This window comes from Moschus berezovskii, chromosome 21 (assembly GCF_049115385.1).
Source record: "Moschus berezovskii isolate FMDL1 chromosome 21, NW_MosBer_1.0, whole genome shotgun sequence".
Taxonomy (NCBI): Eukaryota; Metazoa; Chordata; class Mammalia; order Artiodactyla; family Moschidae; genus Moschus; species Moschus berezovskii.
This window is the reverse complement of record NC_142480.1, coordinates 63,968,128-63,984,757: the sequence shown is the minus strand read 5'-3', so window position 1 is coordinate 63,984,757 and position 16,630 is coordinate 63,968,128. Positions and strand designations below refer to the sequence as shown.

Sequence of the window (16,630 nt, the reverse complement as noted above, 5' to 3'; positions counted from 1 at the left end):
ATAAATGGAAAGACACTGATGTTTGTGGATTGGAAGTTTTATCAGTAAGATGTCAGTATTGCCCAAAGCAATGTACAGACTCTATGCAGTCACTAGCAAAATCCTAACAACATTTTTCCTTGCAGAAATTGAGAAATTCATTCTAAAATTTGCACAGTATCTCAAGAGACCCTGAACAGCCAAAACAATCTTGGAAAGAAAAACAAAGTTGAAAGACTTATATTTCCTGATTTCAAAATACTACAAAGGTAAAGGAAATCAATCCTGAATATTTATTGGAAAGACTGATGATGATAATAATTGGTCAATAATTGACAATAATTTGGTCACCTGATACAAAGAATTGACTCATTGTAAAAGACCCCATTGTTGGGAAAGATTGAGGGCAAGAGGAAAGGGGGCGACAGAAAACGAGATGCTTGGATGACATCACTGACTCAATGGACATGAGTTTGAACAAGCTCCATAGGATAGTGAAGGACAGGGAAGCCTGGCATGGTGCAGTCCGTGGGGTTGCAAAGAGTGGGACACGACTTAGTGACTGAGCAACAATAGTACTCAAAAAACTGTGATACTGGCATAAAGACAAATATGCAGATGGATGGAATAGAATACAGAGCCCAGAAATATACTCTGACACATGTAGTCAAATGCTTTTCAACAAGACTGCGAAGACCGTTCAGTGGGAACATGACAGCCTTTTGAACAGATGGTAATAGCAAGGCTGGATATGTTCATGCAAAAGAATGAAGTTGGACCCTTACATGACATCATATACAAAAATTAATTCAAACTGGGTTAAAGACTTGAATGTAAAAGCTTAAAAACTATAAAAATCCTAAAAGAAAAGGGAAAACTTCATGACATTCATTTGGTAATAATTTCTTGCATATTATACCAAAGGCACAGTCAACAAAAGAAGAAAGTAGGTCAATTGGTCTTCACCAAATTTTAAAACTTCTGCATACCGAAGGACACTATCAACAAAGTGAAAAGGCAGAGCACAAAATGGGAGGAAATATTTGCAAATTACATATCTGATAATATCCAGAATATACAGAGATTTCAACAAGAATGAAAACCAAACAACCGCATTTTAAAATGAACTTAAATAGACATTTCTCCAAGAAGATATGCAAATCTTGTAAAGATAATCATGTGAAAAGATATTCAGTGTCACTGATCATTAGGGAAATGCAAATCTAAACCAAAGTGAGATATTACATCACTCCCATTGAAATGCTATTACTAAAACAACGTAAAATAATAGGTGTTGACAAGGATGTGGAAAAATGGGCAGCCTTGTGTACTTTTCTTGGGACCATAAAATGGTGTAACTCCTTTGGAAAACAGTGTGATAGTTCTTAAGAAAGCAAAATTTATAATATGATCCACTTCTGAGTATAAACCAAAAAGAAGTGAAAGCAAGGTCATGAACTTGTACACCCACACTCGTAGCAGCATTATTCAGAATAGTCAAAAGGAGAAAGTAACTCAGTGTCCTCTGAAGGATGACTAGGTAGACAAAATGTGGTTGCTGTGGTTGTTGTTCATTTGCTAAGTTGCGTCTAACTCTTTGCAACCCCAGGGACTGCAGCACACCAGGCTTCACTGTCCGTCACTGTCTCCCAGAGTTTTCTTAAATTCTTGTCCATTGAGTCGGTGATGCTATCTAACTATCTCATCCTCTGCTACCCTTTTCTCCTTTTGTCTTCAGTCTTTCCCAGCCTCAGGGTCTTTTTCCCAGACTCAGCCAAATGAGTCAGCTCTTTGCATCAAGTGGTCAGAGTATTAGAGTTTCTGCATCAGTCCTTCCAATGAATATTTAGGGTTGATTTCCTTTAGAATAGACTGGTTTGATCTTTTTGCTGCCCAAGGGACTCTGAAGAGTCTTCTCCAGCATCATACTTCAAGAGTATTAATTCTCCAGTCCTCAATCTTCTTTATATCCAAGCTCACATCCATACACGACTCCTGGAAAAACCATAGCTTTGACTGTAGGGACTTTTGTTGGCAAAGTGATGCCTTTGCTTTTTAATGTGCTGTCTAAGTTTGTCATTGCTTTCTTTCCAAGGAGCATGCATCTTTTAATATCATGGCTACAGTCACCATCCCCCATGATTTTGGAGCCCCTCAAAATAAAATCTGCCACTGTTTCCACTGTTTCCCCATCTATTTGCCATGAAGTGATGGGACTAAATGCCATGATCTTCGTTTTCTTTGAATGTTGAGTTTTAAACCAGCTTTTTCACTCTCCTCTTTGACCCTCATCAAGAGGCTCTTTAGTTCCTCTTCCCTTTCTGCCATTAGAATGGTGTCATCTGCATATCTAAGGTTGTTGATATTTCTCTCAGCACTCTTGGTTCTAGCGCTTGTGATTCATCCAGGCCTGCATTTTGCATGACGTACTCTGCATAGAAGTTAAATAGGGGGACAGTATACAGCCTCGTCATACTCCTTTTCCAATTTTGAACCAGTTATTTGTTTCAAGTAAGGCTCTGTTGCTTCTTGACCTGCATTCAGATTTCTTAGGAGATAGGTAAGATGGTCTGGTAGTCCCAACTCTTTAGGGATTTACAAAATATGGTATATACACTCAATTATCATTCAGTCTAAAAAAGGAAGGAAATTCTGATCATGCTACAACATGGATGAACCTTCAGAACATTTTGTTAAATGAAATAATCCGGTCACCAAAGTATACTGTCCAAAGCCTGTATGATTACACTGGAGTGAGGTCCCTAGTAGTCAAGTTCAGAGAGACAGCAAGCAGAATGGTGGTTTCCAGGGGCTACAGCGGAGCAGGGAACGGGGAGGTGGTGCTTAATAGCTGCAGAGTTTCGACTGGAGAAGATGAAGCTGCCCTGTAGATGGGCACAGGGCATCTGTTCCACAACAGTGCGAGTGTGCTGAATGCCGCTAAACCATCCACTTAAAAATGTAAATTTCATATACTGCATATTTAACAGATTTTAAAAACCCACCCTGCTGACTATTTATCTGCACCATCTGTAAGCTCATTAAGGTAGGGCTGTGTGTGCACCTTCATTGTTGTTTCCCCAGCACCTTGTACATGTGTAGATAATCAAGAAATTTTTGTGGCATTGTGAACTCATAAATGAGTGATTAATACCATTTTCTAACATCCTGTGCAAAGGGTTTAGTGCTGAAGTTGTGTCAACACTGGCTTTCCCTTTCTAATTCCTCGATTAATTTACTTCTGAAAAGTCTTTTGTATTCTAAGCATATCACACAGATGTGGTGTCCTACACTCTGGCAGGAAGTGTTGCTACATAAATACAATTACATGTTTATGCCTCCCACCCTGTTCTGTGGGTGGTCCCTTTCTGCCCCATCTCTGTTCCCAGCTCACACCTTGTCCTTCATGGAGGAGGCATCAAGATGGAACTGATAAAACAAGTGCAGTGGGCCAGAACTGTTCTGAGAGCATGCTTGGCCGCCACGAATGAATTCACTTAGTCCTATTGAGTCAGTCTGTAGAGAACCAGAAGAAAGGATGAGAACAGAACCACTTTGGTTGTTTTTGAGGACTTGTGAAGCGTGGAAGAGGTAATAAAACAACCCTGGCATCAGGCAGAGTGGTCCCATTTTAACACAGGGAAGAAAGGAGCTCTGTAACCCAGACAGGAGTGAGCTTGGCTCAGTCAAGGGTTTTGACTGTTAGCAGAAGAAACTGCTTGCTCCTTGGAAGGAAAGCCATGACCAACCTAGACAGCTTATTAAAAAGCAGAGACATTACTTTGCCAGCAAAGGTCTGTCTAGTCAAGGCTATGGTTTTTCCAGTGGTCACATATGGATGTGAGAGTCGGACTATAAAGAAAGCTGAGCGCCAAAGAATTGACGCTTTTGAACTGTGGTATTGGAGAAGACTCTTGAGAGTCCCTTGGACTGCAAGGAGATCCAACCAGTCCATTCTAAAGGAGATCAGTCCTGGGTGTTCATTGGAAGGACTGATGTTGAAGCTGAAACTCCAATACTTTGGCCACCTGATGTGAAGAACTGACTCGTTGGAAAAGACCCTGATGCTGGGAAAGATTGAAGGCAGAAGGAGAAGGGGACCACAGAGGATGAGATGGTTGGATGGCATCACTGACTTGATGGACATGAGTTTGGGTAAACTCCGGGAGTTGGTGATGGACAGGGAAGCCTGATATGCTGTGGTTCATGGGATCGCAAAGAGTCGGACACAACTGAGCAACTGAACTGAACTGTTTATTTTAATTAAATCCAAATTAATTTATGATAAATTTAAAGATGATGGCAAAACATTTAAACATTTATATCAAAACATTATAACAAATGCAAAAGGCAAGCCCTACAATGAAAGAAAAAATGTGCCACTTTTACTAATAAATAAATAATAGTGTCCACTATACATTAAAAAAATTATTTTATCCATTGCCCTAAAGGGCAGTGGGACTAGATGCCATGATTTTTGTTTTCTGAATGTTGAATTGATGTTGAATCTGAAACTCCAATACTTTGGCCACCTCATGTGACGAGTTGACTCACTGGAAAAGAGTCTGATGCTGGGAGGGACTGGGGGTGGGAGGAGATGGGGACAACAGAGAATGAGATGGCTGGTTGGCATCACCGACTCGATGGACATGAGTTTGAGTGAACTCCGGGAGTTGGTGATGGACAGGGAGGCCTGGCGTGCTGTGGTTCAAGGGGTCACAAAGAGTTGGACATGACTGAGCAATTGAACTGAACTGAATGTGTGCTGGGAACTTTTCTAGGGATCAAGTGGGGACCACGACACTTCCCATCCTCACGGAGCTCATGTTGTGGCACCAACTGAGAGTACCCAACAGACAGCCCAGTGAAATTTGTGTGCAAATTTTTAAAATGCTACACAGAGATCCCGGTGATAGCAAGTGATCAGGGCAGTTAAGGACACCTCTGTGATGACTGACCCTCTACTGAGAAGGGAAGACGTTACCCTGACATAAGGAGCTGGCCAGTATGGTCATCCTGGCATCTGGGAGGCAGAGGGAGAGGTGCTTCTGTGGGTGATGGGAGGGGGGGAACGCGGTGCCCTGGCGCTCAGCTTCTCTGTGAGTGAGCTGGAAAGCTGCTGCAGGGGTCAGTTGTGTTTTAAAAGACCCCTCCCTCCTGGCTGAGAGGGAGATAGGGTCCCGCTGGGTTGTGTGTTCCAGCAGTCCTCTCCCCATTGCAGGTACGCTTACCTGTGCGGTTACGTGTCGAGAGAGACACTTCGCTGAGACCTGGATCTCTGAGCTGTCAGCAAGCTGCAGCCCGTGCCCTGAGTGATTTGAAAATCTGGCTGATTTTCCAAATGTGCTGTAGTGCCTTTTTTATGTGCATGACTTGATTTTCCTTTGCTTGGGGGTGGTGGTGACACTGGAGCAGAAATATTTTAAAGAACAAATTGCAGACGGAAACAGGTGGTGCTGACACTCGAAGCCCTGGGTCTGGGCAGCCAAACTGGAAAATGGGGCCACTTGACAGAGCTTTGGTTGTTTTTAGCTTCCTTAACAACCACAGAGTGGAACGAGAACCTGAGACATTCCAGGCGAGTTCTGTTTGGAGGAAAAATGACATCAGTTTGACTCAAGTACCATGTGAAACATACAACGAGCCTCTCTGGTGAGCAGAGACCAGCGGCGTGTTTGAGGGCTCACTGGTTCCACAGCCTAGGGATGTTGGGGGGCTTGGTGGATGCAGACAGCTGGCCCCCCACCTAGCTGTCTGATCCATTGGGTCTAGGGTGGACTCCAGAATGCATTTCCAAATTGTGCCCAGGAGTTGTTGCTGCTGCTTCAGGGACTCCAGTCAGAGGGACTGCTAGAGAATATAGCCCTCTCCAGGGTGAGGTCTGGGTAGGTGCAGCCGGCGATGTGAGCATGTCACCTCTGGTTCCCCTCTGTCCCTAGGGAGGCCCCGAGTCAGCTGGCAGGTGGTGCTCTTGTGAGCACTCTCCCCGCCCACCCCACTGCCCTGGCATTGCGAACAGCATCCCCACCTGGCCTTGGGACCATCTCCTTCCACAGGTGCCCCATCACCCGTCCCTCTCTGCCCCTCCCTGATGGTGTGCCCAGGTCGCTGCGCTGCTGGCTGCAGGGCCCCGGCTTGTACCCCCAGTGCAGATGTGATGGACGCAGCCAGGGCTCTGAGCGCGCCAGGACGCAGCCGGCCAGAGCGGGACAGACTCCAGACATCGCTGGGCCGCTCCCTCTCCAACCAGGTGTCTCCCTAAAGATCACGTGGCCACCACCTCCACGGCTCTCCCGAGCGTGCATTTCCACACGGGCGAGGAAGACAGGCAGCCTCTGCTACACGTCTCTGAGGCCTGCTGCTCTGTGTTCTGGGTGCCGTCGGGTTTTCAGCTGGCCGTCCTGGCTTGGCTCCAGCCCCTGCAGGAGAGCGCGTGTCTGCCTGGCTTTGTGGGAGCATGGTCTGCCCCCAGGACAAGACGCTTTGGCCGCGTTCAGGTTCCCATACCCTCTCTCCTTAACATGGGCCTCCCGGTTATACATCAAGGCGGGTAGCTTCCTACAGGCTTCCTGCTGCTGCTAAGTCACTTCAGTCGTGTCCGACTCTGTGTGACCCCGTAGACAGAAGCCCACCAGGCTCCCCCTTCCCTGGGATTCTCCAGGCAAGAACAGGCTTCCTAGAGAACATCTTTAGAGCATGAGGCTTCTTGCTAATGAAAAAGTTTTAATTTGGTAAAATGCACATAGCAGAGTTTACCGTTTTAGTCATTAAGTGTGCAGTTCAGGAGCGTTACATGTATTCACATTGTTGAGCAACCAAACCTCAGGACTTTTATCTGGCAAGACTGAAACTCGGTGCTCATTAAACAGGTCCCCATCTCGCTCTCCATCCCAGCTCCTGCAGCATGAAGCTTTTCTCCTGCTCCAGTTCACATATTTTTTGTGTATTTATTCCAAGGATTTCACCTGAGCCTTATACAGAATGAGAGGAAAAACCCAGCAGTCCTGAGCAGGGAGTTTGTCCTGATGGTTCTGTCCTTGCTGAAACCTGCATCATTCCGTTCAGGCTCCATTCCTTATGCTGCTTTCAGGGGTGTGTCAGAACACCCAGAGAACTGGTTTCCTTTGCCGCTCCTTTAAACCTGCAGTATTCTTTAATGTCTTTGGCTGGTGTTACTGTTACAGGCAATGTTTCGACTGCGCTTTGAAACCCTCTGTGACTTGAATTTTCTCCCTCATAATTTAAAGTTTTTATTCTTCCCAGTTTTCATGTTTTGAATTGAGGTTTTCTAGTTTGGGCCCAATCCTAAGGCTGAATATTTCTGGAAAAATTTGATTTATAGCCATTGGGTGGTTCTCAGAATATCAAAGCGAGGAAACAGTTACGTGCTTTTCCCTTCTTCACCCAGGTTTGGGGATAGGTAGCTAAGGCGTGACTTCAGAATTGGCCTACAGATGATCCAGAATTTAAAAAATGACTGCAATTTTGTTCATAAGGAAAGAAAAAGTTTTGGAAGGAGGGAGTGAGAACAGAAGAACTGAATATGTTGTCTTTTTCCTTGTGGGAAAGAATATTAAATTACCCAAAGATTGTTTTGCTTTAATAATAGTTTTCAAAGAGAAAAGTCCAATCACTGACACAGCTAATTCCTTTGTCGCACAGATGCTCAAACACCGCATGCCTGGTTTCTGCTGCTTCTATGTCCAGTGGTGTGTCCAGCTTCACATGGCCCGGATTAACTGTGGCCATGCTGTCGGCTGCAACCATTGCTTTATGTTGCTGCTGATGTACTGGAGAGAAAGTTATAATGCCCCTGCTGAAATGTTCTCCCTCTCAATTATGTCTGTCAGAAAAAAAAGTAACATATTCAAAATCAAGTGAAGTTAGAAATAGATACAGTACGATCTCATTTATAAGTGAAATCTAAAAAACCTGAACTTATAGTACAGAGAACAGATTGGTGGTTCGCAGAGGCTAAGAGTAGGGATATGGGTGGATGTGGTCAAAGGTACAAGCTTTCAGTTATAAGATAAAGAAGTCCTGGGGATGTGATGTACAGCATGGTGACTATAGTTAACAGTACTATAGTTTCATATATTTGAAAGCTGCCAAGAGTGAAAGTCTCTCAGTTGTGTCTGACTCTTCGTGACCCTGTGGACCGTAGCCCACCAGGCTCCTCTGTCCATGGAATTCTCCAGGCAAGAATACTGAAGTTGGTTGCCATTCCCTTCTGCAGGGGATCTTTCTGACCCAGGGATTGAACCTGGGTCTCCCACATTGCAGACAGATTCATTACCATCTGAGCCACCAGGAAAGTCCAGAGACTTGCTACGAGGGTAGGTCTTAAACGTTATTTCACAAGAAAATCAGCTGTAACCGTGTGGGGTGAGGCATGTTGACTAAACTTACTGTGGTGATCATTTTGAGATAGGTGTATATTTACATTATTATATATACTGTGGTATATAGCATATATAATCATCATGTTACATTGTTATTCAGTCGCTCAGTCGTGTCCAACTCTTTGCGACCCCATGGACTGCAGCATGTCAGGCTTCCCTGTCCCTCACCGTCTCCCGGAGTTTGCACAAACCCATGTCCATCGAGCCGGTGATGCCATCCAACCATCTCATCCTCTGTCGTTCCCTTCTCCTCCTGCCTGCAGTCTTTCCCAGCACCAGCATCATGTTGTATACCTGAACCTAAGGCAATTATGTATTAATAACATTGGGAAAAGGACATAATGACACAAAGGTATTTTCCTAATTTAAAAGGAAAAGGGAACATTTAAAAGGTTCTTACCTTTTCCCTCTATATCTTATACTTTATCACCTGCTCCACTCTGCCTCCCTGAGTCTTGCTCTCTCCTGAGAAGGAGCTCAGGAGGATGTCATGATCTGGGGGTCCTCAAATCCAATGGTTTTTTTTTTTTTCTGTCTACATCAACTTTCATTCTTCTGTCTTACTTGACTTTTCCTATCCTTCTTCCCCTTGAATTCTCTGATTTCTTGATGTTGAGACCCCTGTTACTAAGTTCTACCAACAAGAGGAGCAGAATTAAGGGGGCATAGCTTTGCTGTTGCTGGTTAGAATGAGGACTTCAGGTAAAATAAGAGTGTGGCTTTTACGGCTGGACAAGGCTAGATTCGGATTGTGGTAATAGTTGACTGACTGTGAGTCCTGAGCGAGTGGCTTTATTTCATTGAATCGAGGTTGGTGGAGACACCACCCATGATGGGTTGTGAGGAGGGTTAGGGATGATGCAGACTGGCATGTGGCAGAGGGCCACAGGCACAGGCTTTGCCCATCCCTCCATGAAGATCCTCTGCACCCACCTGCAGGAAACCCCAGAATCAGCTGACACCATTTCTTTTTTTCCAAATTCCCCCATCCTATGCAGTTTTCTTCAACCAGCTTATTTCCAGTTGGTCTTTGCATGTTTGCTTGTATGCCCTCACATATGTGATTCCAGAGTTTCCTGTTATGCAAGTTTCTTTTGAGGAATTCATATTTATGGGAATTTTTTTTGGCTCAGAAGGCCTTTTAAATAAAATCTGGATTATGTATCTTACATGTATGTATCTTTTCCAATAAATATATATGAACATTGAAATTTGAATTTCATATATATATATAAATGATTGCAAATCATATATTTAGATTTTTTTGTACTGAAAGAACACAGTTTTTAAAAAATATTTTTAAGTAATTAACATTTACTGAATATAATTTATATTTCATTAATTTATAAATGAATACATTTATATTTCATGCATTTATATTTTGTTTTAGATTTATTAAAAAATTGACAGTACATAGAATTCCTATACACAATTTCCCTTGTTATTGACACCTTACATTAATATGATATGTTTATTATAAGTAGTGGGGCAGTGTTGTTGATTATTGTTGACTGAAGTCCATAGTTTGTTCAGATAGCCTTAGTTTTTATCTAATATCTTTTGTTTGTTTAGGGTAGTGCTATTGTTTTTTCTTTAGTTTTTGTGTCTCTCTACATTTCTTTTTTTCTCTCTTGACAGGTATATAATATGTTTCAGCACCAGAGCCTTGGGATTAAAGTCAACATTCAGGTTACCAAGCTTGTCCTGCTACGGCAACGTCCTGTAAGTCTCCATCAGCACAGTTACAGAAACTATGTCTGGTCCTTGGCTCCTTAATGGCTGTTGAGTTCTAGGGAGGGGTGCAGGCGTTGTGTTGTTTCCTCTGTCCCTGGCTTTGCGGAAGGCAGCAGCGTGCCCTGGGCCAGGGACCAGGGGTGCCTGCTGGGAGGAGGACGGGCGCTGCTGCTGGCATGCTCACAGTCTCAGCGTCTCGGGGAGCCCTGAGCCGTGGACCTGTGTCCCCCTCCTTCCCTCACCCATGTTTCCCGGGCGCAGAGTTGACGGTGAGGTCTTTGGGATCATGGCTAGCCTTTTGGAGCTATACCCAAGCTTCAGGCCAAATTTGGTTGCACTGTAGCATTGTTTTCTGGTCTTGAGACTGTGTTTCCTTATGAAAGTGTTACCTGAAGAGTTAAGCTGTGCGCGTGAGAACATTGGGTATGCTGCTCAGTTTGCTAAAAAGAAGAAAGGGTTTCTTTAATAAGACAGTCTTCATCCTAACTTATAGGTAAGGCCCCGGTAGCCTCTCTCTGGGTCTCTGCATCTGCCTACCAGCACTGTGGGCAGGTGACATTGAATAATGCCCCTATGAGCAACTGTCTCTTCCTTAATACCCACACTGTGGTCTGAGCATAGACTCTGGCTTCCCTGGGAAGTTGCTTCTGTAACTGCCCCCCGATTTCTTTTAGGCCAAGTTGTCCATTGGGCATCATGGTGAGCGGTCCCTGGAGAGCTTCTGTCACTGGCAGAATGAAGAGTACGGAGGTGCACGTTACCTCGGCAACAACCAGGTTCCAGGAGGCAAGGACGACACGCCCCCCGTGGATGCGGCTGTATTCGTGACCAGGTAAAGCTGGACTCGGCCTGGAGCTGCAGTCGTGAGAGGGGAGGCATTTCCCTTTGGAGAGAAAGTCAGGCTTGGCAACCAGAACTTTGGCCACTTGTCTGAACCTTGAATTCCTCATCTGTAAGATGGGGTTAAGTGATAGCTCTGCCTCTGAAATGTGAGGATTAAATGAGCGTGGGGGGCACTTTCACAGTGGCCCAAAGTAAGGACGAAAGTATTCGCTATTATTATTGTTACTGCTATTATGAATATAAAACTCCTGAATTCTAGTTACCCAAGACTCTTAAAACTTCAAGAAAATTTGTCTACTACCTCTTCCCAACACCAAATATAATGCTCACTGGAAAGAGCTCACCTGTGTATGAGGCTGCTTCCTAACTGGAGGGAGTGGATACCCCAGTTTTCCTGTTGAGGGAAGTCCATGCTCCCCAGTGGCTCAGCGGTTAAGAATCGACCTGCAGTGTAAGAGATGTAGCAGACATGGGTTCCATCCCTGGGTCAAGAAGATCCTCTGGAGGAGGGCATGGCAACTCACTCCAGTAATTCTTGCCTGGAGAATCCCATGGACAGAGGAGTCTGGCGGGCTGCGGTCCATGGGGCCATAAAGAGTAGGACACGACTAAAGCAACTGAGCCCGGTGCAAGGCAGCTTCAAGAAGTCCATGCAGGTGATGTGTGTGCTGTGCACATCCCCGTCTATGGGCACTCTTGGGACACAGCAGTAGGCAGAGATGCCCGTGGAATTCACAGAGAGGCTCCATTTGAAGCCAGGAGCTGAGCTTCACGTCTGCAGAGCTGGGTGTACTCTTCCTGGTTGAGAGGGAAGCCAGGGACCCTGCTGGACAGTAGTTATCAAAGGCATCTCTCTGTGTAGACGGCAGTAATGCTATTTTAGTTTTATGGCAAGCCACTCCAGTACTTTTGCCTAGAAAATCCCATGGATGGAGGAGCCTGGTAGGCTGCAGTCCATGGGGTCGCTAAGGGTCGGACACCACTGAGTGACTTCACTTTCACTTTTCACTTTCATGCATTGGAGAAGGAAATGGCGACCCACTCCAGTGTTCTTGCCTGGAGAATCCCAGGGACAGGCGAGCCTGGTGGGCTTCCATCTGTAGGGTCACACAGAGTCGGACACGACTGAAGTGACTTAGCAGCAGCAGCAGGGGGGCAGTAACAAACTGCCACAGAATGTGTGGCTTCAAAGAACCGGAAATGTATTTTCTCACAGTTTCGGAGGCCAGGACTCTGAAGTCAAGGTGTGGGCAGGGCCTTGCTCTCTGAAGCCGGGAGGGAGAGCCCTCTCCTCCCTAGCTCGTGGAGGCGGCTGCAGTCCTGGGCATCCCCGGTCTTATGGGTGCATCTCTCCAGTCTCTCCCCTGTCGTCCGGTGGTGTTCTCCCCATGTCCACGTTTCCCTCTTCTTGTCAGGACACTGGTCACTGGGTTGGGGCCCAGCCTGATGCAGTGTGGCCTCATCTTAACTTGATTACAGCTGCAGTGACTCTCTTTCCGAGTAAGATCACATTCCCTGGGACCGCGGGTTAGGACTTGAACATGTCTTTTTGGGGACACAATTCAGCTCACTGTAGGTATAGATGTGGCTATTTAATTTTTTCCTATGTCTCAAATCTCTCTTAGAAACACTGATTTTCCTTAATTGTTTTACCTCAGTAATGTAAATAAAATGTATTATGTGTTCACACCAAAATCCCCTTTTAGAAAATATGTGGAAATGATTTATGACAATTTAACCCATTAGATTAAAATACAACGTTTTACTTTTTGAATGAATGTATCAACCTTGGTTTTAAGATTTTGTTTTTTAAGAAACTACTTTCAAAATTATATGCTTTATTTTTTCTTTGTGTTCAGAGAAAGGGAACAGTTTACTGTATCTTTAGCATGAAGATAGCCTACTCCTCTAAGGGGAGTTAAATCTGGCTTAAGACTTTGGTTTTCAGGCCAGAAAGGCTCTCGGTTTGCATCTCTTGGGCCACGTACAAGCCGCTGGCTTGATGTTGTCCTGAAGGTAGCCAGATGTGTTCTGTGATGTCAGCCTCAGGCACCAGGTACCAGGTATTATAGCTAACTAGCCTTCTCCTCAAAAAATCTAGAACATGCACATTGCCACCGCCAGACACCGAAGAGATACCTAATCACACTTGTAGATGATTCATCGGTTGTGAACCCTAAAGGGTTAAAGTGTGATCTGTAGCACACTGATCCCTTATGAGAACACTTGCTGCTTCTACAGGATGTGATTAAATGTATAATGGGACATTTGAGAAGTCTGTTCAGTAATTCCAGTAGCCTGTATGTGGCTGGTGGTCTGCTAGGCACCAAAGACAAAGGTGAGCATGACCTTGTACTTGCTTTAAGCTGCGTTTGCCCACCCCTGTCAGTGATGGGAACCCCTGGATGCCATCTCTTCCAGCAGCTCTGGCCCCCACACTCACTAATCAGAGGCTTCCATGCTCTTTGAAATGGCTTTTGGAGCCGCTGGGTCACTCAGTAAAGCACTGAGGATTGTACTGAGCGTATGGCTGCAGCCTTTGAGAGTGGGTTTGATTTGGGGAGCAGGCATGGTTCCTTGGGAACCTTGTCTATATGTGACTATAAATTAATGTGATTGATTTTCCAAATGATAATTCGATGAGGAGTAAAAACTTTTCCTAGAAAGGAGCTCTATATAATATCACCTTGGGAATACGCAGCTAAACTTCCAGGTTTATTACTTTGAAAGTGGTTTGTATAAATACTACATGAAATGTATAAATTCTGGTCTTTTGTTAAAAATAACCTAGGGGAATTTCCTCTGTATTGGTTATTCACCTTCCTGCTGTTTCCTTTCTTGTCTGGGGGAGAAAATACTTGCAAGTGGTTTTGGTTTGGGAACAAATAGCCTTTTTATCAGAGGCAATAGGTGTTACCAGAGTTAGTGTTGACAAAGCTTCTGGATTAGCCTTTTTACAAAACGCCACGAGGGAGACCGAATGCACCCTCAGCCTGAATGCTTCCTGTTCAGCTCTCTCCTTTCTCTTTTTCCTGTGTCCCAACAGCTTCCTTACCATACTGGAAATATTTTGCATAAAAATGTTCTTCTTTGCACCTCACACACATTAGGATGCCTATTATTAAAACAAAACACCAGACAACAGAACACGTGTTGGCGAGGATGTGGAAGCGTTGGAACCCTTGTGCCCTGTTGGTGGGAATGTAAAATGGTGCAGCCACTGTGGAAAACAGTATGGCAGTTCCTCAAAAAACTAAAAATGGAGCTACCATATGATCTAGCAATTCCACTTCTAAAAGCGTTGAAAGCATTGAAAGCAGAGCTTTAAAGAAGCATTCATACACCTCTATTCATGACAACATTACTAACGATAAGTAAAATGTGGGAGCAGCCCAAGTGTCCATCAGTGGAGAAATGGATAAACAAAATGTGGCGTCTGGTGTTTGGATTCCAACAAATGGAATATCATTCCGTCTTAAGAAGGAAGGAAATTCTAACACTGGTTACCACATAGATGAACCTGGAGGATATTTTGCTGAGTGAAATAAGCCAGTCATAAGAGGACAATCCTTTGTGATCCCACTTGTATGACATACCTAGAAAAGTTAAATTCATTTAGACAGAAATAGTTAGTGGCCAGGAGCTGCAGGGAGAATGGAATAGGGAGGTGTTTAATGGATATAGAATTTCACTCTTCCAAGATTTCTGGAGATGTTGCAGAACAATGTGAATATACCTGACACTGCAGAACTGTATACTTAAAAATAGGTAAGATGGTAAGTTTTACTGTTGCAGAACTTATTTTATGACAGTAAAAATCTTTTAAAATGTTCTTTTCTAACTAAGCACATTAGAGGGGGTGGTCCTGATTTCAGACGGGTTGTGAGTGCCGGCGAGGAAGATGTCTGGTAGCCTGGGAAGGCAAAAGAGTGGCAGGCAGAAGAGACTCAGAGGCCTCTGCCCTGCCGGCGTTGTCTCTCTCCTTTCCGAAGCAATCTTGGTCCCTCTCGCTTCTGTGGGGCCGCTGGACTAAACCAATGGTGCTGTCCGTCTCCTAGGTCCTCAGAGACGTTACACTGAAGCCCTCCTACGAGGACAGGGTGGCAGCCACAGAGCCAGGGCTGGAAGCCCATGGGACTGAGACGCACCGTTTAGAAATCAAAGGCTGTGAGCTGCGGTTCCCTGGGCTGGGATACTGATGGGCTGACATCTTCACAGGGAAGTTGAGTGCGAGTCAGCTGCCGCTCTGGACCAGTGGTCCTTCCCCCCAGAGTAATCTGCACTGAGGGTCTAACTGGAGGCCGTGCAGGCTGGCCGTATTCAGGGGCCGGCATCCTCAAGTCCTGGGGCTGGCCAGTGTGGTTTCTTCTCCTTTTGTGTTCCATCTGGGCTGTGGCTGAGCCCGAGAGTGTGTCTTCCTGGACGCCCACCAACCGTACAGATGGCCAGCCGCTGAGAAGGGAGTGTGACGTCATGTCAAGCAGAAGCTGCTGAGACAGGAGTGGCGGGTGCTGTGTCTTCGGCAGCTGCAGCCGTGTGGGGCCAGCAAGGACCTCTCGATTGACTGAGCCTGGGGGCCAGGCGGGACCCGCACATACCGGGCCTCGGGGGGCTTCACACCTGCTGTGGCCTCACCTTTGGCTCCACATCTCCTCCACAAAGCCAGGAGTTTTACCCCCGAGACCCAGGTCTGTGCTCCTGGAAAATAGCTGTAGGGACATGCGTGGCCAGCCTGGAGTGTGACCACTGGGACATGGCCAGCTGCCCCTCCACTTTCTCTTCCTATGTGACTCCACCCAGTCCCTTCCCAGGCCCAGGGGTGGTTTTCTCTCAGCCTTTGGTCTTGCTCATGGGAGAGATCAGTGGGTACCTGTGACTTTACATTTTTAAACACTGGGGAGAGATGAGGCCACCAGGGAGCTGATAAGGCACGTTGAAAGTGGCCTGGAAATGTATGCCAGTCGTTTAGTAAAGGAGTCAGTATTTATTAAACTCCAACTGAATGCCAGGCAATAGGTGATGTACAGAATTAGCTATGTAACTTGTGCCTAGTGCAGAATGAAAGCGTGGGACCCCATGTTAAAAAATTATTAAGAATTTCAAGACATTGAGAGCAGAGTGTTAAAGCAGGTTGTGGGATGGGAGGCTTCTGGGTGAGGGGCCTGTGTGATGGTACAGCTCACACATCCGTGGAGCCCGCTCTGGCCTGTAGATGCAGGTAGCCTTTCTTTTCTTGGGGTAGAAACAGTGGACTATGAATGTGAGCAGATGTAAAGACTGGACAGCTACACTGGGACCCTCGCTTTTTTATTTTTTCTTTTCCATTTCTCTGTTGACTCCTGCAGCCCCTATTTGTGGGTCTGGCTTGTAGGAGCCAGAGAACCTAGAGATGAAGCTGCCCCTGCAGGTGGATGGCTTTACTTTCCTTTTCTGAGAAAGGACTTGAACAGGAAGGGGAGAGAAGATGCAGATTTTGGTGACCATTTCAAAGCAGGCCTCTAATTGAACTTGGCCCCCTATGAACCCACCTCCTCGGGAAAAGCAGCGGTGGATGCCGCAGGGTCCATTACTTGGGACCACCCATTTCCCTACAGGCAAGCCGGAATGAGAGGATAGACCATGCCCTTTAAGCGTCTTCCCGCAAGCTGGCCAGAGAGACAGACAGGAGGAGG

The 16,630-nt window shown here is 45.6% G+C and overlaps 1 protein-coding gene across 1 annotated transcript in view; it reads left to right on the top strand.

The window, feature by feature from the left end:
• The window catches only part of ADAMTS17 (ADAM metallopeptidase with thrombospondin type 1 motif 17), a 401,986-nt gene that overhangs the window by 92,749 nt on the left and 292,607 nt on the right, over positions 1–16,630 (top strand). Inside the window, exons 5-6 of the mRNA XM_055417694.2 lie at positions 10,020–10,103; positions 10,790–10,947. Of these exons, the coding sequence (XP_055273669.2) occupies positions 10,020–10,103; positions 10,790–10,947 (242 nt within the window). The remainder of the gene's footprint in view (positions 1–10,019; positions 10,104–10,789; positions 10,948–16,630) is intronic.